This window comes from Dendropsophus ebraccatus, chromosome 2 (genome assembly GCF_027789765.1).
Source record: "Dendropsophus ebraccatus isolate aDenEbr1 chromosome 2, aDenEbr1.pat, whole genome shotgun sequence".
Lineage (NCBI taxonomy): Eukaryota > Metazoa > Chordata > Amphibia > Anura > Hylidae > Dendropsophus > Dendropsophus ebraccatus.
Window position 1 is genome coordinate 218756568 of NC_091455.1, and position 25651 is coordinate 218782218.

The 25651-nt window shown below is 48.9% G+C and overlaps 1 protein-coding gene across 4 annotated transcripts in view; it reads left to right on the plus strand.

The window, feature by feature from the left end:
• The window catches only part of SLC4A2 (solute carrier family 4 member 2), a 129301-nt gene that overhangs the window by 54187 nt on the left and 49463 nt on the right, over nt 1-25651 (plus strand). For 2 of the 4 annotated variants that reach the window (XM_069959565.1, XM_069959566.1), the window contains exon 2: nt 24916-25094. In XM_069959565.1, coding sequence (XP_069815666.1) covers nt 25035-25094 — 60 coding nt within the window. In that variant the 5' untranslated portion in view covers nt 24916-25034. Of the gene's footprint in view, nt 1-6040; nt 6128-20889; nt 20941-24915; nt 25095-25651 lie in introns of those variants that run through there. The other 2 variants (XM_069959567.1, XM_069959564.1) reach the window with 2 other exon arrangements.

Below are 25651 nucleotides of genomic sequence, written 5' to 3' on the forward strand. Positions count from 1 at the left end.
AGGCAGTGCTGGGTATATAGGGGGAGTGCTGGGTATATAGAGGCAGTGCTGTATATAGGGGCAGTGCTGTATATAGGGGCAGTGCTGGGTATATAGGGGCAGTGCTCTGGGTATATAGGGGCAGTGCTGGGTATATAGGGGCAGTGCTCTGGGTATATAGAGGCAGTGCTGGGTATATAGGGGGAGTGCTGGGTATATAGAGGCAGTGCTGTATATAGGGGCAGTGCTGTATATAGGGGCAGTGCTGGGTATATAGGGGCAGTGCTGGGTATATAGGGGCAGTGCTGGGTATATAGGGGCAGTGCTCTGGGTATATAGGGGCAGTGCTGGGTATATAGGGGCAGTGCTCTGGGTATATAGGGGCAGTGCTCTGGGTATATAGAGGCAGTGCTGGGTATATAGGGGCAGTGCTCTGGGTATATAGGGGCAGTGCTCTGGGTATATAGGGGCAGTGCTCTGGGTATATAGGGGCAGTGCTCTGGGTATATAGGGGCAGTGCTCTGGGTATATAGAGGCAGTGCTGGGTATATAGGGGCAGTGCTCTGGGTATATAGGGGCAGTGCTCTGGGTATATAGGGGCAGTGCTCTGGGTATATAGGGGCAGTGCTGGGTATATAGAGGCAGTGCTGTATATAGGGGGAGTGCTGGGTATATAGGGGCAGTGCTCTGGGTATATAGGGGCAGTGCTCTGGGTATATAGGGGCAGTGCAGGGTATATAGGGGGAGTGCTGGGTATATAGGGGCAGTGCTCTGGGTATATAGGGGCAGTGCTGTATATAGGGGGAGTGCTGGGTATATAGGGGCAGTGCTGGGTATATAGAGGCAGTGCTGGGTATATAGAGGCAGTGCTGGGTATATAGAGGCAGTGCTGGGTATATAGGGGCAGTGCTGGGTATATAGGGGCAGTGCTGGGTATATAGAGGCAGTGCAGGGTATATAGGGGGAGTGCTGGGTATATAGGGGCAGTGCTGGGTATATAGGGGCAGTGCTGGGTATATAGAGGCAGTGCTGGGTATATAGGGGGAGTGCTGGGTATATAGGGGCAGTGCTCTGGGTATATAGGGGCAGTGCTCTGGGTATATAGGGGCAGTGCTCTGGGTATATAGGGGCAGTGCTCTGGGTATATAGGGGCAGTGCTCTGGGTATATAGGGGCAGTGCTCGGTATATAGGGGCAGTGCTCTGGCTATATAGGGGCAGTGCTCTGGGTATATAGGGGCAGTGCTGGGTATATAGGGGCAGTGCTGGGTATATAGGGGCAGTGCTGGGTATATAGAGGCAGTGCTGTATATAGGGGGAGTGCTGGGTATATAGGGGCAGTGCTCTGGGTATATAGGGGCAGTGCTGGGTATATAGAGGCAGTGCTCTGGGTATATAGGGGCAGTGCTCTGGGTATATAGGGGCAGTGCTGTATATAGGGGCAGTGCTGGGTATATAGGGGCAGTGCTGGGTATATAGAGGCAGTGCTGGGTATATAGAGGCAGTGCTGGGTATATAGGGGCAGTGCTCTGGGTATATAGGGGCAGTGCACTGGGTATATAGGGGCAGTGCTCTGGGTATATAGGGGCAGTGCACTGGGTATATAGGGGCAGTGCTCTGGGTATATAGGGGCAGTGCTCTGGGTATATAGGGGCAGTGCTCTGGGTATATAGGGGCAGTGCTGCATATAGGGGCAGTGCTCTGGGTATATAGGGGCAGTGCTGCATATAGGGGCAGTCCACTGGGTATATAGGGAGAGTGCTGCATATAGGGGCAGTGCTGGGTATATAGAGGCAGTCCTGGATGGAGTGTTATACAGGGGAGGGCTGGCGGTTGTGGTTTGCACATTCCTGCAGTCTCTCAGTCTTCGCTCCGCCAGTCACACATAGCATGAGAGAGAGGTGAGTGCAGCTCTGGGGGTTGTGAGCCATAACTGTCATTGTGAGGTGCGCGGCCGGACAGGAAAAGTAAGAGCTACAGAACTATGGCTTATGTCGTGGAGACAGTGTGACGTGTTGGGGGGATACAGTGTGACATGTTGGGGGGGATACAGTGTGACATGTTGGGGGGGTACAGTGTGACATGTTGGGGGGGATACAGTGTGACATGTTGGGGGGGATACAGTGTGACATGTTGGGGGGGATACAGTGTGACATGTTGGGGGGGATACAGTGTGACATGATGGGGGGATACAGTGTGACATGTTGGGGGGGGATACAGTGTGACATGTTGGGGGGGGTACAGTGTGACATGTTGGGGGGATACAGTGTGACATGTTGGGGGGGATACAGTGTGACATGTTGGGGGGGATACAGTGTGACATGTTGGGGGGGATACAGTGTGACATGATGGGGGGATACAGTGTGACATGTTGGGGGGGGATACAGTGTGACATGATGGGGGGATACAGTGTGACATGATGGGGGGGATACAGTGTGACATGATGGGGGGGGATACAGTGTGACATGTTGGGGGGGATACAGTGTGACATCTTGGGGGGGGATACAGTGTGACATGTTGGGGGGGATACAGTGTGACATGTTGGGGGGGATACAGTGTGACGTGTTGGGGGGATACAGTGTGACGTGTTGGGGGGATACAGTGTGACGTGTTGGGGGGATACAGTGTGACGTGTTGGGGGGATACAGTGTGACGTGTTGGGGGGATACAGTGTGACGTGTTGGGGGGATACAGTGTGACATGTTGGGGGGATACAGTGTGACATGTTGGGGGGATACAGTGTGACATGTTGGGGGGATACAGTTTGACATGGGGGGATACAGTGTGACATGATGGGGGGGATACAGTGTGACATGTTGGGGGGGATACAGTGTGACATGTTGGGGGGGGTACAGTGTGACATGTTGGGGGGGTACAGTGTGACATGTTGGGGGGGATACAGTGTGACATGTTGGGGGGATACAGTGTGACATGTTGGGGGGGTATAGTGTGACATGTTGGGGGGATACAGTGTGACATGTTGGGGGGGTATAGTGTGACATGTTGGGGGGGGGATACAGTGTGACATGTGGATACAGTGGCAGGTTATTTGGAGGAGGGGGTTCCCTGGGACTTTTGTGGGACTGTTACATACATCTCTATGGAGTCCTGGGTTAGTTCCTGGCCGTCTGCTGTCACGGGGGATACAGTATGACATGTTGGGGGGTACAGTGTGCCATGTTGGGGGGGTACAGTGTGACATGGGGGGATAGTGTGGCATGTTGGGGGGGATACAGTGTGACATGTTGGGGGGGATACAGTGTGACATGTTGGGGTGGTGTACAGTGTGCCGTGTTGGGGGGTACAGTGTGCCATGTTGGGGGGGGGGGTACAGTGTGCCATGTTGGGGGGGATACAGTGTACCATGTTTGGGGGGTACAGTGTGCCATGTTGGGGGGGGATACAGTGTGACATGTTGGGGGGGTACAGTGTGACATGTTGGGGGGGGGGATACAGTGTGACATGTTGGGAGGATACAGTGTGACGTGTTGGGGGGGGGGGGTACAGTGTGCCATGTTGGGGGGGGGGATACAGTGTGACATGTTGGGGGGGTACAGTGTGACATGTTGGGGGGGGGGATACAGTGTGACATGTTGGGAGGATACAGTGTGACGTGTTGGGGGGGTACAGTGTGCCATGTTGGGGGGGGATACAGTGTGACATGTTGGGGGGGTACAGTGTGACATGTTGGGGGGGGGGGATACAGTGTGCCATGTTGGGGGGGGGGGATACAGTGTGACATGTGGATACAGTGGCAGGTTATTTGGAGGAGGGGGTTCCCTGGGACTTTGGTGGGACTGTTACATACATCTCTATGGAGTCCTGGGTTAGTTCCTGGCCGTCTGCTGTCATGTACCGGGGGCTGGGGATGCCGGAGCTGTGTATGATGGATATATGTATATTGGGGGAGGATTTGTACATGTGTTAGTGTGGAATGCAGCCGGGCCGGGGGTTACTAGTGTGAGGTCAGGTGCACAGCTTATTATTAGTGTTTTGTGTGTATAGATAAATAACCTGTATAGTGTGCAGGTAAGGTGTATTGTTATACGGGGGTGGTGTCACAGGTGTGTAATGTCACACAGGCAGCTAATACCTGTATGGACTTTGGGACTTGTATATATTGTATAGCTAGATCTTATATATATTGTCCTTGTTATGTTATTGTTTATTATGGTTGTACAGTTTTATATTTTCAAATGATCTACAGTGTGACATGTTGGGGGGGGGTACAGTGTGACATGTTGGGGGGGGTACAGTGTGACATGTTGGGGAGGATACAGTGTGACATGTTGGGGGGATACAGTGTGACATGTTGGGGGGGGGGTACAGTGTGACATGTTGGGGGGGATACAGTGTGACATGTTGGGGGGGATACAGTGTGACATGTTGGGGGGGTACAGTGTGACATGGGGGAGTACAGTGTGACATGTTGGGGGGGATACAGTGTGACATGTTGGGGGGGTACAGTGTGACGTGTTGGGGGGGATACAGTGTGACATGTTGGGGGGATACAGTGTGACATGTTGGGGGGGGGTACAGTGTGACATGTTGGGGGGGGGTACAGTGTGACATGTTGGGGAGGATACAGTGTGACATGTTGGGGGGATACAGTGTGACATGTTGGGGGGGGGTACAGTGTGACATGTTGGGGGGGTACAGTGTGACATGTTGGGGGGGATACAGTGTGACATGTTGGGGGGATACAGTGTGACATGTTGGGGGGGTACAGTGTGACATGTTGGGGGGGATACAGTGTGACATGTTGGGGGGGATACAGTGTGACATGTTGGGGGGGATACAGTGTGACATGTTGGGGGGGATATAATGTGACATGTTGGGGGGATACAGTGTGACAAGGGGGGATACAGTGTGACGTGTTGGGGGGATACAGTGTGACATGTTGGGGGGGATACAGTGTGACATGTTGGGGGGGATACAGTGTGACATGTTGGGGGGGTACAGTGTGACATGTTGGGGGGGATACAGTGTGACATGTTGGGGGGATACAGTGTGACGTGTTGGGGGGGATACAGTGTGACATGTTGGGGGGGATATAATGTGACATGTTGGGGGGGATACAGTGTGACATGTTGGGGGGGATACAGTGTGACATGTTGGGGGGATACAGTGTGACATGTTGGTGGGATACAGTGTGACGTGTTGGGGGGGATACAGTGTGACATGTTGGGGGGATACAGTGTGACATGTTGGGGGGGATACAGTGTGACATGTTGGGGGGGATACAGTGTGACATGTTGGGGGGGTACAGTGTGACATGTTGGGGGGGATACAGTGTGACATGTTGGGGGGGTACAGTGTGACATGTTGGGAGGATACAGTGTGACATGTTGGGGGGGGTACAGTGTGACATGTTGGGGGGGATACAGTGTGACATGTTGGGGGGGGTACAGTGTGACATGTTGGGGGGGGGGTACAGTGTGACATGGGGGGGATACAGTGTGACATGTTGGGGGGATATAATGTGACATGTTGGGGGGGATACAGTGTGACATGTTGGGGGGGATACAGTGTGACATGTTGGGGGGGATATAATGTGACATGTTGGGGGGGATACAGTGTGACGTGTTGGGGGGGATACAGTGTGACGTGTTGGGGGGGATATAATGTGACATGTTGGGGGGGATACAGTGTGACATGTTGGGGGGGATACAGTGTGACATGTTGGGGGGGATATAATGTGACATGTTGGGGGGATACAGTGTGACAGGGCCGGTCTTTGGGGTGTGTGAGCTGTGGGCATGCCCAGGGCGCCTCACTCCCAGCCAGCTAGGGGGCGCTCCGGCAGACAGAGAGCTGCACAGCACATCTAACAACAAATAGAAGTCAGATGTGCTGTGTTTCTGCCAGAGGACACTACAGAGATGCTGCTGCTGCCTGGATTCCCGCCATCACCTCCTCCCTATTGGCCGCTGCAGGTGACATATAACTCCGCACGGCCTCTGTGTCCTGTCAGAAGCTGCAGTGAGTGTCCTCCACCACAGGGGGGCAGTGTGTGGCAGGCCGGGGGCGGCATCATGTCTCTCTCATCCTCCTGTGAGGAGGCAGGAGGAGGGGATCAGCGCTCCATACACACAGCCTGGGCTCCTAACAACGGACTACTGTGCCCAGCACTGCACAGCTCAGCACCAGGTACACCGTCCGCAGTGGGGGAGGAGCCTCAGGCCGGCAGGGGGCGCTACAGTCATGTCCTGGAGGGAGGAGATGGAGCTCACCCTGGTAGGGCTGCAGCATGAGGAAGCTGAGATACAGGCTGCTGCAGCATGAGGAAGCTGAGATACAGGCTGCTGCAGGCATAAGGAAGCTGAGATACAGGCTGCTGCAGGCCTGAGGAAGCTGAGATACAGGCTGCTGCATGAGGAAGCTGAGATACAGGCTGCAGCATGAGGAAGCTGAGATACAGGCTGCAGCATGAGGAAGCTGAGATACAGGCTGCTGCAGGCATGAGGAAGCTGAGATACAGGCTGCTGCAGGAATGCTGAGATACAGGCTGCTGCAGGCCTGAGGAAGCTGAGATACAGGCTGCTGCAGGCCTGAGGAAGCTGAGATACAGGCTGCTGCATGAGGAAGCTGAGATACAGGCTGCTGCATGAGGAAGCTGAGATACAGGCTGCTGCAGGCATGAGGAAGCTGAGATACAGGCTGCTGCAGGCATGAGGAAGCTGAGATACAGGCTGCTGCAGGAATAAGGAAGCTGAGATACAGGCTGCTGCAGGCATGAGGAAGCTGAGATACAGGCTGCTGCAGGCATGAGGAAGCTGAGATACAGGCTGCTGCAGGCATGAGGAGGCTGAGATACAGGCTGCTGCAGGCATGAGGAAGCTGAGATACAGGCTGCTGCAGGCCTGAGGAAGCTGAGATACAGGCTGCTGCATGAGGAAGCTGAGATACAGGCTGCTGCAGGTATGAGGAAGCTGAGATACAGGCTGCTGCAGGCCTGAGGAAGCTGAGATACAGGCTGCTGCAGGCCTGAGGAAGCTGAGATACAGGCTGCTGCAGGCATGAGGAAGCTGAGATACAGGCTGCTGCAGGCCTGAGGAAGCTGAGATACAGGCTGCTGCAGCATGAGGAAGCTGAGATACAGGCTGCTGCAGGCATGAGGAAGCTGAGATACAGGCTGCTGCAGGCATGAGGAAGCCGAGATACAGGCTGCTGCAGGCATGAGGAAGCTGAGATACAGGCTGCTGCAGCATGAGGAAGCTGAGATACAGGCTGCTGCAGGCATGAGGAAGCTGAGATACAGGCTGCTGCAGGCATGAGGAAGCTGAGATACAGGCTGCTGCAGGTATGAGGAAGCTGAGATACAGGCTGCTGCAGGCATGAGGAAGCTGAGATACAGGCTGCTGCAGGCATGAGGAAGCTGAGATACAGGCTGCTGCAGGCATGAGGAAGCTGAGATACAGGCTGCTGCAGGCATGAGGAAGCTGAGATACAGGCTGCTGCATGAGGAGGCTGAGATACAGGCTGCTGCAGGCATGAGGAAGCTGAGATACAGGCTGCTGCATGCCTGAGGAAGCTGAGATACAGGCTGCTGCAGGCCTGAGGAAGCTGAGATACAGGCTGCTGCAGGCCTGAGGAAGCTGAGATACAGGCTGCTGCAGGCCTGAGGAAGCTGAGATACAGGCTGCTGCAGGCATAAGGAAGCTGAGATACAGGCTGCTGCAGGCATGAGGAAGCTGAGATACAGGCTGCTGCAGGCCTGAGGAAGCTGAGATACAGGCTGCTGCATGAGGAAGCTGAGATACAGGCTGCTGCAGGTATGAGGAAGCTGAGATACAGGCTGCTGCAGGCCTGAGGAAGCTGAGATACAGGCTGCTGCATGAGGAAGCTGAGATACAGGCTGCTGCAGGTATGAGGAAGCTGAGATACAGGCTGCTGCAGGCCTGAGGAAGCTGAGATACAGGCTGCTGCAGGCCTGAGGAAGCTGAGATACAGGCTATATATATATATATATATATATCTATATTAGAGAGAGAGCGAAACGCTCATCTCAACAAAGCTAAATGCTTGACCCCAAATTTGGCACACAGATACATTGGGTGCCCGGGAAGGTTATTGTGAAGGTCCCGTCCCCGCCAGATGTACAGAAGGGGAGGGGGAGGGGGAAGAGAGGCGCCCCATAGAGATGAATGGGAAAATCTCCTCACTGCAAACACAGGTGATATAATTAGCTGCAGCAGACACGGCAGTTGGAGCCTTAGCAACCAATAGGATTACTGCTTTCATTTTCACAGGGAGCAATGGTTGCTAGGGAAGCTGCCTCACCACATCCACAGTAATAACTGGTAGGCCCCCCTACTCCATCTATACAGTACAGGTATACAGGACCCCCTACTCCATCTATACAGTACATGTATACAGGACCCCCTACTCCATCTATACAGTACATGTATACAGGACCCCCTACTCCATCTATACAGTACATGTATACAGGACCCCCTACTCCATCTATACAGTACATGTATATACAGGACTCCCTACTCCATCTATACAGTACATGTATACAGGACCCCCTACTCCATCTATACAGTACATGTATATACAGGACCCCCTACTCCATCTATACAGTACATGTATACAGGACCCCCTACTCCATCTATACAGTACATTTATACAGGAACCCCTACTCCATCTATACAGTACAGGTATACAGGAACCCCTACTCCATCTATACAGTACATGTATACAGGACCCCCTACTCCATCTATACAGTACATGTATATACAGGACCCCTACTCCATCTATACAGTACATGTATACAGGACCCCCTACTCCATCTATACAGTACATGTATATACAGGACCCCCTACTCCATCTATACAGTACATGTATACAGGACCCCCTACTCCATCTATACAGTACATGTATATACAGGACCCCCTACTCCATCTATACAGTACATGTATATACAGGACCCCCTACTCCATCTATACAGTACATGTATACAGGACCCCCTACTCCATCTATACAGTACATGTATATACAGGACCCCCTACTCCATCTATACAGTACATGTATACAGGACCCCCTACTCCATCTATACAGTACATTTATACAGGGCCCCCTACTCCATCTATACAGTATATGTATACAGGACCCCCTACTCCATCTATACAGTACATGTATACAGGACCCCCTACTCCATCTATACAGTACATGTATATACAGGGCCCCCTACTCCATCTATACAGTACATGTATACAGGACCCCCTACTCCATCTATACAGTACATATATATACAGGACCCCCTACTCCATCTATACAGTACATGTATATACAGGACCCCCTACTCCATCTATACAGTACAGTATATACAGGACCCCCTACTCCATCTATACAGTACATGTATATACAGGACCTCCTACTCCATCTATACAGTACATGTATATACAGGACCCCCTACTTCATCTATACAGTACATGTATATACAGGGCCCCCTACTCCATCCATACAGTACATGTATATACAGGACCCCCTACTCCATCTATACAGTACATGTATATACAGGGCCCCCTACTCCATCTATACAGTACATGTATATACAGGGCCCCCTACTCCCATCTTTACAGGACATGTACATACAGGGCACTACAGGTATACCAAACTGTGACTGGATAACACTGCCACACCAGACCTGACCAATACCGCCATACTGTGACTGGATAACACCGCCACACCAGACCTGACCAATACCGCCATACTGTGACTGGATAACACCGCCACACCAGACCTGACCAATACCGCCATACTGTGACTGGATAACACCGCTATACCAGACCTGACCAATACCGCCATACCGTGACTGGATAACACCGCCACACCAGACCTGACCAATACCGCCATACTGTGACTGGATAACACCGCCATACCAGACATGACCAATACAACACACTGTGACTGAATAACACTGCCATACGGGTACATACAACCCTGCAGGTATACAGGACACTACAGGTATACAGGACCCCAAAACTATACACTACAGGTGCACAGGACCTCCACAAAACTATATACTACAGGTATACAGGACCCCAAAACTATATACTACAGGTATACAGGACCTTCACCAACTATATACTTCAGGTATACAGGACCTCCACCAACTATATACTACAGGTACACAGGACCCCAAAACTATATACTACAGGTATACAGGACCTCCACCAACTATATACTTCAGGTATACAGGACCTCCACCAACTATATACTACAGGTACACAGGACCCCAAACTATACACTACAGGTATACAGAAACTCCACCAACTATATACTACAGGTATATACGACCCCCAAACTATACACTACAGGTATACAGGACCTCAAAACTATACACTACAGGTATACAGCACCTTCACCAATTCTACACTACAAGTATACAGGACCCCAAATATACTACAGGTATACAGGAACTCCACCAGCTATATACTACAGGTATATAGGACCCCAAACTATACACTACAGGTATACAGGACCTCCACCAACTCTGTACTATAGTTATACAGGACCCTCAAACTATTTACTACAGGTATACAGGACCCCCGAACTATATACTACAGGTATACAAGACCTCCACCAATTATACATTACAGGTATCCAGGACCCTTAAACTATAAACTACAGGTATACAAGACCTCCACCAACTATACATTACAGGTATACAGCACCAACTATTTACTACAGGTATACAGGACCCCTGAACTATACAGTACAGGTATACAGGACCTTCACCAACTGTACACTGCAGGTATACAGGACCTCCCTCAAGTATACACTACAGGTATACAGCCCCCCCCCCAAATACACACTAAAGGTATACAGGACCCCCCCAACTATACACTATAGGTATACAGCCCCCCCCCCAACTATGCACTACAGATATGCGAGACCCCTAAAAACTATACATTGTGGGTATACAGAACCCCTCCAACTATGCACTACAGGTATACACTAATTCCACTGATTAACTCAGATGAAACAATACCTTCAGCTTGGCCTCCTGGGCACCTTAGAACAAATCTAATTAACACACTGACACTTTATACCCGGGCAGGGCCGGGTACATTTTCTAGTATATATGCACACACACACAGTATATACACATACACACAGTAATATATATATATATATATATACACACACTGTAAGGTTTTCAATCCTGGGATCTGGGGCAAAGTCCGTTCATGAAGAGACACAGACAAGGTTGCAATCTAAATGCTATAATCTCCGTAGTTTTATTGCCAGCAGTGGAGGTGCAATGGAAACAGGTACAAAATAACAGTCAAATAAAAACCTGCTGGTCTGAGCAGGCTTTCTGGAAGGCTTGTTCGGCTTCTTGGCTCCACTTAACCATAGTAGATTTTGTCCCTTTTGTGAGGTCAGTAAGAGGGGCGGCGATTGTGGCAAAACCTGGAACAAACCTCCTGTAGTATCCGCCTATTCCCAAGAAGGCTCTGACTTGCTTTTTGGAGACTGGTTGAGGCCAGTTCTTAATGGCCTCTATCTTATCAATTTGTGGTTTGATGACACCTCTTCCAATATCATACCCAAGGTAGCGAGCCTCCTCTAGCCCTATCGCACATTTCTCGGGATTTGCTGTTAAGCCCGCCTCCCATATCGAGTCCAAGACAGCTTGCACTTTTGCTAGATGGGTCTCCCAGTCTGAACTAGATGACCACATCGTCCAGATAGGCGGCTGCGTATTCCTTATGGGGCCTTAGTATGAGGTCCATCAATCTCTGGAAGGTTGCCGGCGCGCCATGTAGACCAAAAGGAAGAACAACATAATGAAAGTGTCCTTCTGGCGTTGAAAATGCTGTTTTCTCCTTGGCCTGGTCTGTGAGTGGCACTTGCCAGTAGCCCTTGGTAAGATCCAGTGTGGTTATATATCTGGCAGGTCCTAATCTCTCAATAAGTTCATCGACCCCGGGCATAGGATAGGCATCGAATTTTGAGATTTCATTTAATTTGCGAAAATCATTACAGAAGCGTAAGGTGCCATCCGGTTTGGGGATGATCACTATGGGGCTGGACCAACCACTTTGCGACCTCTCAATTACCCCTAAAGCTAACATATTTCTCACTTCTTCTGAAATCACTTTGGGCTTCTGGCACTCGATACGGTTTCATCCTTACCTTCTGACCTGGTTCCTTAATTATGTCGTGTTTTATGACCGAAGTTCGGCCCGGCATTTCAGAGAAGATTCGTCTGTTCTTTTGTAAGAACTGCCTAACCTCTTTCTTCTGGATATCAGACAAGGATTCTGAGACACGGACAGCCGGTGGCTCTGAGCTTGATAGGCCTGTAGGCTTACTTATGGCCAGAAGACTTTCTCGATCTTTCCAGGGTTTGATTAGGTTAACATGATAGATTTGGTAAGGTTTTCTTTTTCCTGGCTGGTATACCTTGTAGTTTACCTCGCCCACCCTCTCTCGCATTTCATAGGGACCTTGCCATTTTGCCAGAAATGTACTCTCTATTGTTGGTACTAGCACCAACACCCGGTCACCTGGCTGAAAGGTTCTGACCCTTGCTGACCTATTATAAACCCTGGCCTGTATTTCCTGGGCTTGCTGCAGGTTCTCCCTGACGATTGGCATGACTGCCGCCATTCTATCTTGCATCTCGGCTATGTGTTCGATTACACTTCGGTATGGTGTATTTTCTTGCTCCCAGGTCTCTCTTGCTATGTCCAGGAGACCTCTGGGATGTCGGCCATATAGAAGCTCGAATGGGGAGAAGCCAGTGGATGCCTGTGGAACTTCCCATATTGAGAACATCAGGTAAGGTAATAGGCGGTCCCAGTCCTTCCCATCCTTATCCACCACCTTTTTAAGCATGGACTTCAAGGTTTTATTGAATCGCTCTACAAGTCCATCCGTCTGGCGACGGTACACAGAGGTTCGCAAATGTTTAATTTTTAGAAGACAACATAGCTCTTTGGTCACTTTGGACATGAACGGTGTGCCCTGGTCAGTTAGGATCTCTTTTGGGATCCCTGTTCTGGTAAACATGTAAAACGGCTCTTTCGCTATCACTTTAGATGAGGTATTCCTAAGAGGAATGGTCTCTGGTGACCTCTGGCTGATTTAGGAAGGGGCCCAACCAAATCCATACCGATCCGTTCAAACGGAACTTCGATTATCGGTAGGGGTATTAGAGGGCTCCGGAAATGAGGTTTTGGGGCACTAATTTGGAACTCTGGACAGGATTGGCAAAATTCTTCTACCGCTTTATAAATACCCGGCCAGATAAAGTTCCGCTCTACCCGCTCTTTGGTTTTGTCCACCCCTAAGTGCCCACCCAGCACATGTGAATGAGCCAATTCTAAAACCAGGCGTCCATGAGACTGGGGTACAACCCGCTGCTCAACCACCTCTGTTGATGTTTTTTTCACCCGGTACAATAAATCATTATTTACAGCAAAATGAGGATAGACTAATGCTGTGCCTGGCTCTTGGGGTCTACCATTAATAACCTTTACACTCTTCCAAGCATTAACCAAGTTAGGGTCCCTTATTTGCTCTGTACCAAAGTTTCCCTTTGACACGGGCAAAGAAGAGAGCTCTAGTTCAGGGGGCGTTTCTTCTGGATCCCCAACCAGGACTGCTAAAGGAAATATATCTGCCTCCCCTTCCACCAGAGCTACAGCCTCAGTATTTTCAGACCCATCATTTACAACCTGTACATCATCATACATGGTACTTTGTTTATTCCCCAGCATCTCCACCATCTGTAAGGTTTTCAGTCCTGGGATCTGGGGCAAAGTCCGTTCATGAAGAGACACAGACAAGGTTGCAATCTAAATGCTATAACCTCCGTAGTTTTATTGGCAGCAGTGGAGGTGCAATGGAAACAGGTACAAAATAACAGTCAAATAAAAACCTGCTGGTCTGAGCACTACCTAAACAGTGTTAGTTCCCTCACTAGCACTATAGCAAACAAACACAAAACCTTGCAGGAGACACAAGTACCTTCTGTGTGCAGCTCAGCAGACAAAGCCTTTTCCTTGTGTAGCAGCCCCCCCCCACCATCCAGCTGACTAGCGGCCTCTATATAGGCTGCACAAACATGGGGAGTAGTCACCCACCCAACACTGACTCCTCCCAGTAAGAACCGTCCCGGATCAGCTGTCTACAAACAGCTCTACTAACTATAAAAAGGTGTCACCCACTTACTGCAGCTAACACAGCTGAATTATCGGTTCTTACTTTACCAAGGCCCGATACCTCGGTAACATGTATGTAGAGAACCTGGCGGGAATATATACCCCATTATATACCTTCCCAGCTGCTGTCTTACAACACATACACACAGTATATATACAAACACACGCAGTATATACACATACACACAGTATATATACACACAGTATATACACATATACACAGTATATATATATATATATATATATATATATATATATATATATACACACACACTGGGATAGATGAGCTAATATATTAAATGAAACCGATGTACCAGCTGCACTGCTCCTACAGAGGTAGTCACCCAGCTTTCCTAGTCTGTACTGCTCCTACAGAGGTAGTCACCCAGCTTTCCTAGTCTGTACTGCTCCTACAGAGGTAGTCACCCAGCTTTCCTAGTCTGCACTGCTCCTACAGAGGTAGTCACCCAGCTTTCCTAGTCTGCACTGCTCATACAGGGGTTGTCACCCAGCTTTCCTAGTCTGCACTGCTCCTACAGAGGTAGTCACCCAGCTTTCCTAGTCTGTACTGCTCCTACAGAGGTAGTCACCCAGCTTTCCTAGTCTGCACTGCTCCTACAGAGGTAGTCACCCAGCTTTCCTAGTCTGCACTGCTCCTACAGAGGTAGTCACCCAGCTTTCCTAGTCTGCACTGCTCCTACAAAGGTAGTCACCCAGCTTTCCTAGTCTGCACTGCTCCTACAGAGGTAGTCACCCAGCTTTCCTAGTCTGCACTGCTTCTACAGAGGTAGTCACCCAGCTTTCCTAGTCTGCACTGCTCCTACAGAGGTAGTCACCCAGCTTTCCTAGTCTGCACTGCTCCTACAGAGGTAGTCACTCAGCTTTCCTAGTCTGTACTGCTCCTACAGAGGTAGTCACCCAGCTTTCCTAGTCTGCACTGCTCCTACAGAGGTAGTCACCCAGATTTCCCAGTCTGCACTGCTCCTACAGAGGTAGTCACCCAGCTTTCCTAGTCTGCACTGCTCCTACAGAGGTAGTCACTCAGCTTTCCTAGTCTGCACTGCTCCTACAGAGGTAGTCACCCAGCTTTCCTAGTCTGCACTGCTCCTACAGAGGTAGTCACCCAGCTTTCCTAGTCTGCACTGCTCCTACAGAGGTAGTCACTCAGCTTTCCTAGTCTGCACTGCTCCTACAGAGGTAGTCACTCAGCTTTCCTAGTCTGCACTGCTCCTACAGAGGTAGTCACCCAGCTTTCCTAGTCTGCACTGCTCCTACAGAGGTAGTCACCCAGCTTTCCTAGTCTGCACTGCTCCTACAGGGGATGTCACTCAGCTTTCCTAGTCTGCACTGCTCCTACAGAGGTAGTCACCCAGCTTTCCCAGTCTGCACTGCTCCTACAGAGGTAGTCACCCAGCTTTCCTAGTCTGCACCGCTCCTACAGAGGTAGTCACCCAGCTTTCCTAGTCTGCACCGCTCCTACAGAGGTAGTCACTCAGCTTTCCTAGTCTGCACTGCTCCTACAGAGGTAGTCACCCAGCTTTCCTAGTCTGCACTGCTCCTACAGAGGTAGTCACCCAGCTTTCCTAGTCTGCACTGCTCCTACAGAGGTAGTCACCCAGCTTTCCTAGTCTGCACTGCTCCTACAGAGGTAGTCACTCAGCTTTCCTAGTCTGCACTGCTCCTACCGAGGTACTCACCCAGCTTTCCTAGTCTGCACTGCTCCTACAGAGGTAGTCACTCAGCTTTCCTAGTCTGTACTGCTCCTACAGAGGTAGTCACCCAGCTTTCCTAGTCTGCACTGCTCCTACAGAGGTAGTCACCCAGATTTCCCAGTCTGCACTGCTCCTACAGAGGTAGTCACCCAGCTTTCCCAGTCTGCACTGCTCCTACAGAGGTAGTCACCCAGCTTTCCTAGTCTGCACTGCTCCTACAGAGGTAGTCACCCAGCTTTCCTAGTCTGCACCGCTCCTACAGAGGTAGTCACCCAGCTTTCCTAGTCTGCACTGCTCCTACAGAGGTAGTCACCCAGCTTTCCTAGTCTGCACTGCTCCTACAGAGGTAGTCACTCAGCTTTCCTAGTCTGCACTGCTCCTACAGAGGTAGTCACCCAGCTTTCCTAGTCTGCACTGCTCCTACAGAGGTAGTCACCCAGCTTTCCTAGTCTGCACTGCTCCTACAGAGGTAGTCACCCAGCTTTCCTACTATATACTGCTCCTACAGAGGTAGTCACCCAGCTTTCCTAGTCTGCACTGCTCCTACCGAGGTAGTCACCCAGCTTTCCTAGTCTGCACTGCTCCTACAGAGGTAGTCACCCAGCTTTCCTACTATATACTGCTCCTACAGAGGTAGTCACCCAGCTTTCCTAGTCTGCACTGCTCCTACAGAGGTAGTCACCCAGCTTTCCTAGTCTGCACTGCTCCTACAGAGGTAGTCACCCAGCTTTCCTACTATATACTGCTCCTACAGAGGTAGTCACCCAGCTTTCCTAGTCTGCACTACTCCTACAGAGGTAGTCACCCAGCTTTCCTAGTCTGCACTGCTCCTACAGAGGTAGTCACCCAGCTTTCCTAGTCTGCACTGCTCCTACAGCTGTAGTGTGTACATGGGTGTATACATGTAAATACTCGTCTTGTAGTGTGTACAATACAGGATGTGTACATAAACGTATACAGCTATGTACACACTACAGGATTTGTATGTAGAGGTATACAGCTCTGTACTGCATAACTGTATCACGTCCTGTAGTGGCTGTATACCTGTATATACATGTCCTGCAGTGGCTGTATACCTGTATATACATGTCCTGTAGTGGCTGTATATATGTATATACATGTCCTGTAGTGGCTGTATACCTGTATATACATGTCCTGTAGTGGCTGTATACCTGTATATATAGTACATGTCCTGTAGTGGCTGTATACCTGTATATACACTCCTGTAGTGGCTGTATACCTGTATATACATGTCCTGTAGTGGCTGTATACCTGTATATACATGTCCTGTAGTGGCTGTATACCTGTATATACACTCCTGTAGTGGCTGTATACCTGTATATACACTCCTGTAGTGGCTGTATACCTGTATATACACGTCCTGTAGTGGCTGTATACCTGTATATACATGTCCTGTAGTGGCTGTATACCTGTATATACACGTCCTGTAGTGGCTGTATACCTGTATATACACGTCCTGTAGTGGCTGTATACCTGTATATACATGTCCTGTAGTGGCTGTATACCTGTATATACATGTCCTGTAGTGGCTGTATACCTGTATATATAGTACATGTCCTGTAGTGGCTGTATACCTGTATATATACCTGTAGTAGCTGTATACCTGTGTATATATTCCTCCAGGTCTCTGCTGAGACCCCCTAATAATAACCAATAATAATAATAGCTATAGACTGAATGGCGCGGCCTTGTTGTGTTGATGCTCAGTGAGTTCCTTTTTGGCCAAGTGGATGTGGCTTGCAAAAAAGGGTGTGGCTTGTTAAAAGGGGCGTGTCATAATTATCGTTCAATTATCGTTACAGTCATGTTAGTTGTTTGGGGGGGCTGGGGGTGGTAGTTGTGTGAATGGCGGGGGGGGGGGGGAAGCTAAAGGAGCTTTATGTTACATTAAGGGGGGGGGGGTCGCCGAAAAAAGGTTTCGCACAGGGCGCCATTTACCCTAAGGTCGGCCCTGAGTGTGACATGGGGGAGTACAGTGTGACATGTTGGGGGGATACAGTGTGACATGTTGGGGGGGTACAGTGTGACATGTTGGGGGGGTACAGTGTGACATGTTGGGGGGGATACAGTGTGACATGTTGGGGGGGGGGGGTACAGTGTGACATGATGGGGGGGATACAGTGTGACATGTTGGGGGGGTACAGTGTGACATGTTGGGGGGGATACAGTGTGACAGGGGGGGATACAGTGTGACATGTTGGTGGGATACAGTGTGACATGTTGGGAGGATACAGTGTGACATGTTGGGGGGGATACAGTGTGACATGTTGGGGGGGGTACAGTGTGACTTGTTGGGGGGGTACAGTGTGACATGTTGGGGGGATACAGTGTGACATGTTGGGGGGATACAGTGTGACATGTTGGGGGGATACAGTGTGACATGTTGGGGGGGATACAGTGTGACATGTTGGGGGGATACAGTGTGACATGTTGGGGGGATACAGTGTGACATGTTGGGGGGATACAGTGTGACATGTTGGGGGGGGTACAGTGTGACTTGTTGGGGGGGGTACAGTGTGACATGTTGGGGGGATACAGTGTGACATGATGGGGGGATACAGTGTGACGTGTTGGGGGGATACAGTGTGACATGTTGGGGGGAAACAGTGTGACGTGTTGGGGGGATACAGTGTGACTTGTTGGGGGGGTACAGTGTGACATGGGGGGGATACAGTGTGACATGTTGGGGGGGGATACTGTGTGACGTGTTGGGGGGGTACAGTGTGACATGTTGGGGGGGGGGGATACTGTGTGACGTGTTGGGGGGGTACAGTGTGACATGTTGGGGGCGGGTACAGTGTGACATGTTGGGGGCGGGTACAGTGTGACATGTTGGGGGGGTACAGTGTGACATGTTGGGGGGGATACAGTGACATGGGAGGATACAGTGTGACATGTTGGGGAGGATACAGTGTGACGTGTTGGGGGGGCATAAAGTGTGACGTGGGGGGGGATACAGTGTGATATGTTGGGGGGGGGGAGTACAGTGTGACATGTTGGGGGGGATACAGTGTGACATGGGAGGATACAGTTTGACGTGTTGGGGGGATACAGTGTGACGTGTTGGGGGGCATAAAGTGTGACGAGGGGGGGATACAGTGTGACATGTTGGGGGGGATACAGTGTGACATGTTGGGGGGATACAGTGTGACATGTTGGGGGGATACAGTGTGACATGTTGGGGGGGGTACAGTGTGACATGGGGAGTACAGTGTGACATGGGGGGATACAGTGTGACATGTTGGGGGGGTACAGTGTGACATGTTGGGGGGATACAGTGTGACATGTTGGGGGGGATACAGTGTGACATGTTGGGGGGGATACAGTGTGACATGTTGGGGGATACAGTGTGACGTGTTGGGGGGGATACAGTGTGACATGTTGGGGGGATACAGTGTGACATGTTGGGGGGGATACAGTGTGACATGTTGGGGGGATACAGTGTGACATGTTGGGGGGGATACAGTGTGCCATGTTGGGGGGGATACAGTGTGACGTGTTGGGGGGATACAGTGTGACGTGTTGGGGGGATACAGTGTGACGTGTTGGGGGGATACAGTGTGACGTTTTGGGGGGATACAGTGTGACGTGTTGGGGGGATACAGTGTGACGTGTTGGGGGGGTACAGTGTGACATGGGGGAGTACAGTGTGACATGTTGGGGGGGATACAGTGTGACGTGTTGGGGGGATACAGTGTGACATGTTGGGGGGAAACAGTGTGACATGTTGGGGGGATACAGTGTGACATGTTGGGGGGATACAGTGTGACGTGTTGGGGGGATACAGTGTGACTTGGGGGGGTACAGTGTGACATGGGGGGGATACAGTGTGACATGTTGGGGGGATACAGTGTGACGTGTTGGGGGGATACAGTGTGACGTGTTGGGGGGATACAGTGTGACGTGTTGGGGGGATACAGTGTGACTTGGGGGGGTACAGTGTGACATGTTGGGGGGTATACAGTGTGACATGTTGGGGGTATACAGTGTGACATGTTGGGGGGGGGTACAGTGTGACATGTTGGGGGGGTACAGTGTGACATGTTGGGGGGGTACAGTGTGACATGTTGGGGGGGATACAGTGTGACATGGGAGGATACAGTGTGACATGTTGGGGAGGATACAGTGTGACGTGTTGGGGGGCATAAAGTGTGACGTGGGGGGGATACAGTGTGACATGTTGGGGGGCATAAAGTGTGACGAGGGGGGGATACAGTGTGACATGTTGGGGGGGGTACAGTGTGACATGTTGGGGGGATACAGTGTGACATGTTGGGGGGGGTACAGTGTGACATGTTGGGGGGATACAGTGTGACATGTTGGGGGGGTACAGTGTGACATGTTGGGGGGGTACAGTGTGACATGTTGGGGGGGGTACAGTGTGACATGTTGGGGGGGGGGTACAGTGTGACATGTTGGGGGGGGTACAGTGTGACATGTTGGGGGGGTACAGTGTGACATGTTGGGGGGATACAGTGTGACATGTTGGGGGGGTACAGTTTGGTGTGTGGTTGCGGTGTTGCAGGGTGTTGTGTGGTTGCAGTGTGTGGTTGCAGGGTGTTGTGTGGTTGCGGTGTTGCAGTGTGTGGTTGCAGTGTTGCAGTGTGTGGTTGCGGTGTTGCAGGGTGTTGTGTGGTTGCAGTGTGTGGTTGCAGGGTGTTGTGTGGTTGCGGTGTTGCAGTGTGTGGTTGCAGTGTTGCAGTGTGTGGTTGCGGTGTTGCAGGGTGTTGTGTGGTTGCAGTGTGTGGTTGCAGGGTGTTGTGTGGTTGCGGTAATGCAGTGTGTGGTTGCAGTGTTGCAGTGTGTGGTTGCAGTGTTGCAGTGTGTGGTTGCGGTGTTGCAGTGTGTGGTTGCGGTGTTGCAGTGTGTGGTTGCGGTGTGTTGTTCAATCATTTGCACTTCCTGAATATCTGAAGGATTCTCCCAGGATGCAGCAGGAAGAGGGGTCCTGTCATGTGGTCCGCTCCTGGTCATGTGACTGTCTGCAAGGCCGGGTCACATGACCACCTGTTTCTCTTCCATTCAGCCGCCTGCAGAGGGATGAGAGGTCAGTCCTGCGTCTCATTAATGCCAGAGGGTGGGGAGGACGGGGTTAACTGCCCCCCAGGGAGCCCAGTCACTGCCATTAACCCATCACTGTCCAGTTAACCCCCTCCCTGCTGCAGAGCACAGGTCCAGTATGCACCACTAACACCATCATATATTGTCTGAGATGACTGGTGTGTGTGTGTGTGATGTATAGTGTGATGACACCTGTGTGTGTGTGATGTATAGTGTGATGACACCTGTGTATATGTGATGTATAGTGTGATGACACCTGTGTGTGTGTATGTGATGTATAGTGTGATGATACCTGTGTGTGTATGTGATGTATAGTGTGATGACACCTGTGTGTGTGATGTATAGTGTGATGACACCTGTGTGTGTGTGATGTATAGTGTGATGACACCTGTGTATATGTGATGTATAGTGTGATGACACCTGTGTGTATGTGATGTATAGTGTGATGATACCTGTGTGTATATGTGATGTATAGTGTGATGACACCTGTGTGTGTATATGTGATGTATAGTGTGATGACACCTGTATATATGTGATGTATAGTGTGATGACACCTGTGTGTATATGTGATGTATAGTGTGATGACACCTGTGTGTGTATATGTGATGTATAGTGTGATGACACCTGTGTGTGTATGTGATGTATAGTGTGATGACACCTGTGTGTGTATATGTGATGTATAGTGTGATGACACCTGTGTGTGTATGTGATGTATAGTGTGATGACACCTGTGTGTATATGTGATGTATAGTGTGATGATACCTGTGTGTGTGTATGTGATGTATAGTGTGATGACACCTGTGTGTATATGTGATGTATAGTGTGATGACACCTGTGTGTATATGTGATGTATAGTATGATGACACCTGTGTATATGTGATGTATAGTGTGATGACACCTGTGTGTGTATATGTGATGTATAGTGTGATGACACCTGTGTATATGTGATGTATAGTGTGATGACACCTGTGTGTATATGTGATGTATAGTGTGATGACACCTGTGTATATGTGATGTATAGTGTGATGATACCTGTGTGTGTGTGTGTGATGTATAGTGTGATGACACCTGTGTGTATATGTGATGTATAGTGTGATGACACCTGTGTGTGTATATGTGATGTATAGTGTGATGATACCTGTGTGTGTGTGATGTATAGTGTGATGACACCTGTGTGTATATGTGATGTATAGTGTGATGACACCTGTGTGTATGTGATGTATAGTGTGATGATACCTGTGTGTGTGATGTATAGTGTGATGATACCTGTGTGTGTGTATGTGATGTATAGTGTGATGACACCTGTGTGTGTATGTGATGTATAGTGTGATGACACCTGTGTGTGTATGTGATGTATAGTGTGATGACACCTGTGTGTGTGTGTGTGTGTGATGTATAGTGTGATGACACCTGTGTGTATATGTGATGTATAGTGTGATGACACCTGTGTGTATGTGATGTATAGTGTGATGACACCTGTGTGTATATGTGATGTATAGTGTGATGACACCTGTGTGTGTATATGTGATGTATAGTGTGATGACACCTGTGTGTATATGTGATGTTTAGTGTGATGACACCTGTGTGTGTATATGTGGTGTATAGTGTGATGACACCTGTGTGTATATGTGATGTATAGTGTGATGATACCTGTGTATATGTGATGTATAGTGTGATGACACCTGTGTGTGTGTATGTGATGTATAGTGTGATGACACCTGTGTATATGTGATGTATAGTGTGATGACACCTGTGTGTATATGTGATGTATAGTGTGATGACACCTGTGTGTATATGTGATGTATAGTGTGATGACACCTGTGTGTGTATATGTGATGTATAGTGTGATGACACCTGTGTGTGTGTGTGATGTATAGTGTGATGACACCTGTGTGTGTGTGTGATGTATAGTGTGATGACACCTGTGTATGTGATGTATAGTGTGATGACACCTGTGTGTATATGTGATGTATAGTGTGATGACACCTGTGTATATGTGATGTATAGTGTGATGACACCTGTGTGTGTATATGTGATGTATAGTGTGATGATACCTGTGTATATGTGATGTATAGTGTGATGACACCTGTGTGTGTATGTGATGTATAGTGTGATGACACCTGTGTGTATATGTGATGTATAGTGTGATGACACCTGTGTGTATATGTGATGTATAGTGTGATGACACCTGTGTGTATATGTGATGTATAGTGTGATGACACCTGTGTGTATATGTGATGTATAGTGTGATGACACCTGTGTGTGTATGTGATGTATAGTGTGATGACACCTGTGTGTATATGTGATGTATAGTGTGATGACACCTGTGTGTATATGTGATGTATAGTGTGATGACACCTGTGTGTGTATGTGATGTATAGTGTGATGACACCTGTGTGTGTATATGTGATGTATAGTGTGATGACACCTGTGTGTGTATGTGATGTATAGTGTGATGACACCTGTGTGTATATGTGATGTATAGTGTGATGATACCTGTGTGTGTGTATGTGATGTATAGTGTGATGACACCTGTGTGTATATGTGATGTATAGTGTGATGACACCTGTGTGTATATGTGATGTATAGTATGATGACACCTGTGTATATGTGATGTATAGTGTGATGATACCTGTGTGTGTATGTGATGTATAGTGTGATGACACCTGTGTGTGTATGTGATGTATAGTGTGATGACACCTGTGTGTGTATGTGATGTATAGTGTGATGACACCTGTGTATATGTGATGTATAGTGTGATGATACCTGTGTGTGTATGTGATGTATAGTGTGATGACACCTGTGTGTGTATGTGATGTATAGTGTGATGACACCTGTGTATATGTGATGTATAGTGTGATGACACCTGTGTGTATATGTGGTGTATAGTGTGATGATACCTGTGTGTGTATGTGATGTATAGTGTGATGACACCTGTGTGTATATGTGGTGTATAGTGTGATGACACCTGTGTGTGTATGTGATGTATAGTGTGATGACACCTGTGTATATGTGATGTATAGTGTGATGACACCTGTGTGTGTATGTGATGTATAGTGTGATGACACCTGTGTATATGTGATGTATAGTGTGATGATACCTGTGTGTGTATGTGATGTATAGTGTGATGACACCTGTGTGTGTATGTGATGTATAGTGTGATGACACCTGTGTATATGTGATGTATAGTGTGATGACACCTGTGTGTATATGTGATGTATAGTGTGATGACACCTGTGTTTGTATGTGATGTATAGTGTGATGACACCTGTGTGTATATGTGATGTATAGTGTGATGACACCTGTGTGTATATGTGATGTATAGTGTGATGACACCTGTGTGTGTATATGTGATGTATAGTGTGATGACACCTGTGTGTGTATATGTGATGTATAGTGTGATGATACCTGTGTGTGTATGTGATGTATAGTGTGATGACACCTGTGTGTGTATGTGATGTATAGTGTGATGACACCTGTGTGTATATGTGATGTATAGTGTGATGACACCTGTGTGTGTATGTGATGTATAGTGTGATGACACCTGTGTATATGTGATGTATAGTGTGATGACACCTGTGTGTGTATATGTGATGTATAGTGTGATGACACCTGTGTGTATATGTGATGTATAGTGTGATGACACCTGTGTGTGTATATGTGATGTATAGTGTGATGATACCTGTGTGTGTATGTGATGTATAGTGTGATGACACCTGTGTGTGTATGTGATGTATAGTGTGATGACACCTGTGTATATGTGATGTATAGTGTGATGACACCTGTGTTTGTATGTGATGTATAGTGTGATGACACCTGTGTGTGTGTATATGTGGTTATGGTCCCTATGGATACAGCTGGATGCTGCCTCCTGTGTAGTGGTGATGGATCCCGGTGGCGGGCGGACGTGTCTTCTTGATATTAGGTGCAGTCAGTAATACAGCTTCATCTTGTGTTTTAGGTTATGATGCCGCGACGCCTCCCACTGCGAAAGCGGGATAAGGAGAAGGGCTGACCACAACCTGACACCGCCACACCGTTCTGACAACCAGCCGCACGTGGTCCCTCCTGTTATCTGACATGAACAGCTCACAGGTGTCCTCTGAGATTCACGACATTGTGTCATCAGTTATCCACAACGTAAGTGTCATATAACATGCAGGGGGGTATGTATTACATGTGTGATATTACATGGAGGGGTCTGTATTACATGTGTGATATTACATGGATAGTGTCTGTATTATGTGTGTGATATTACATGGATAGTGTCTGTATTACATGTGTGATATTACATGGATAGTGTCTGTATTACATGTGTGATATTACATGGAGGGGTCTGTATTACATGTGTGATATTACATGGAGGGGTCTGTATTACATGTGTGATATTACATGGATAGTGTCTGTATTACAAGTGTGATATTAGATGGATTGTGTCTGTATTACATGTGTGATATTACATGGATAGTGTCTGTATTACATGGATAGTGTCTGTATTACATGTGTGATATTACATGGTTAGTGTCTGTATTACAGGTGTGATATTACATAGATAGTGTCTGTATTACATGTGTGATATTACATGGAGGGGTCTGTATTACATGTGTGATATTACATAGATAGTGTCTGTATTACATGTGTGATATTACATGGATAGTGTCTGTATTACATGTGTGATATTACTTGGATAGTGTCTG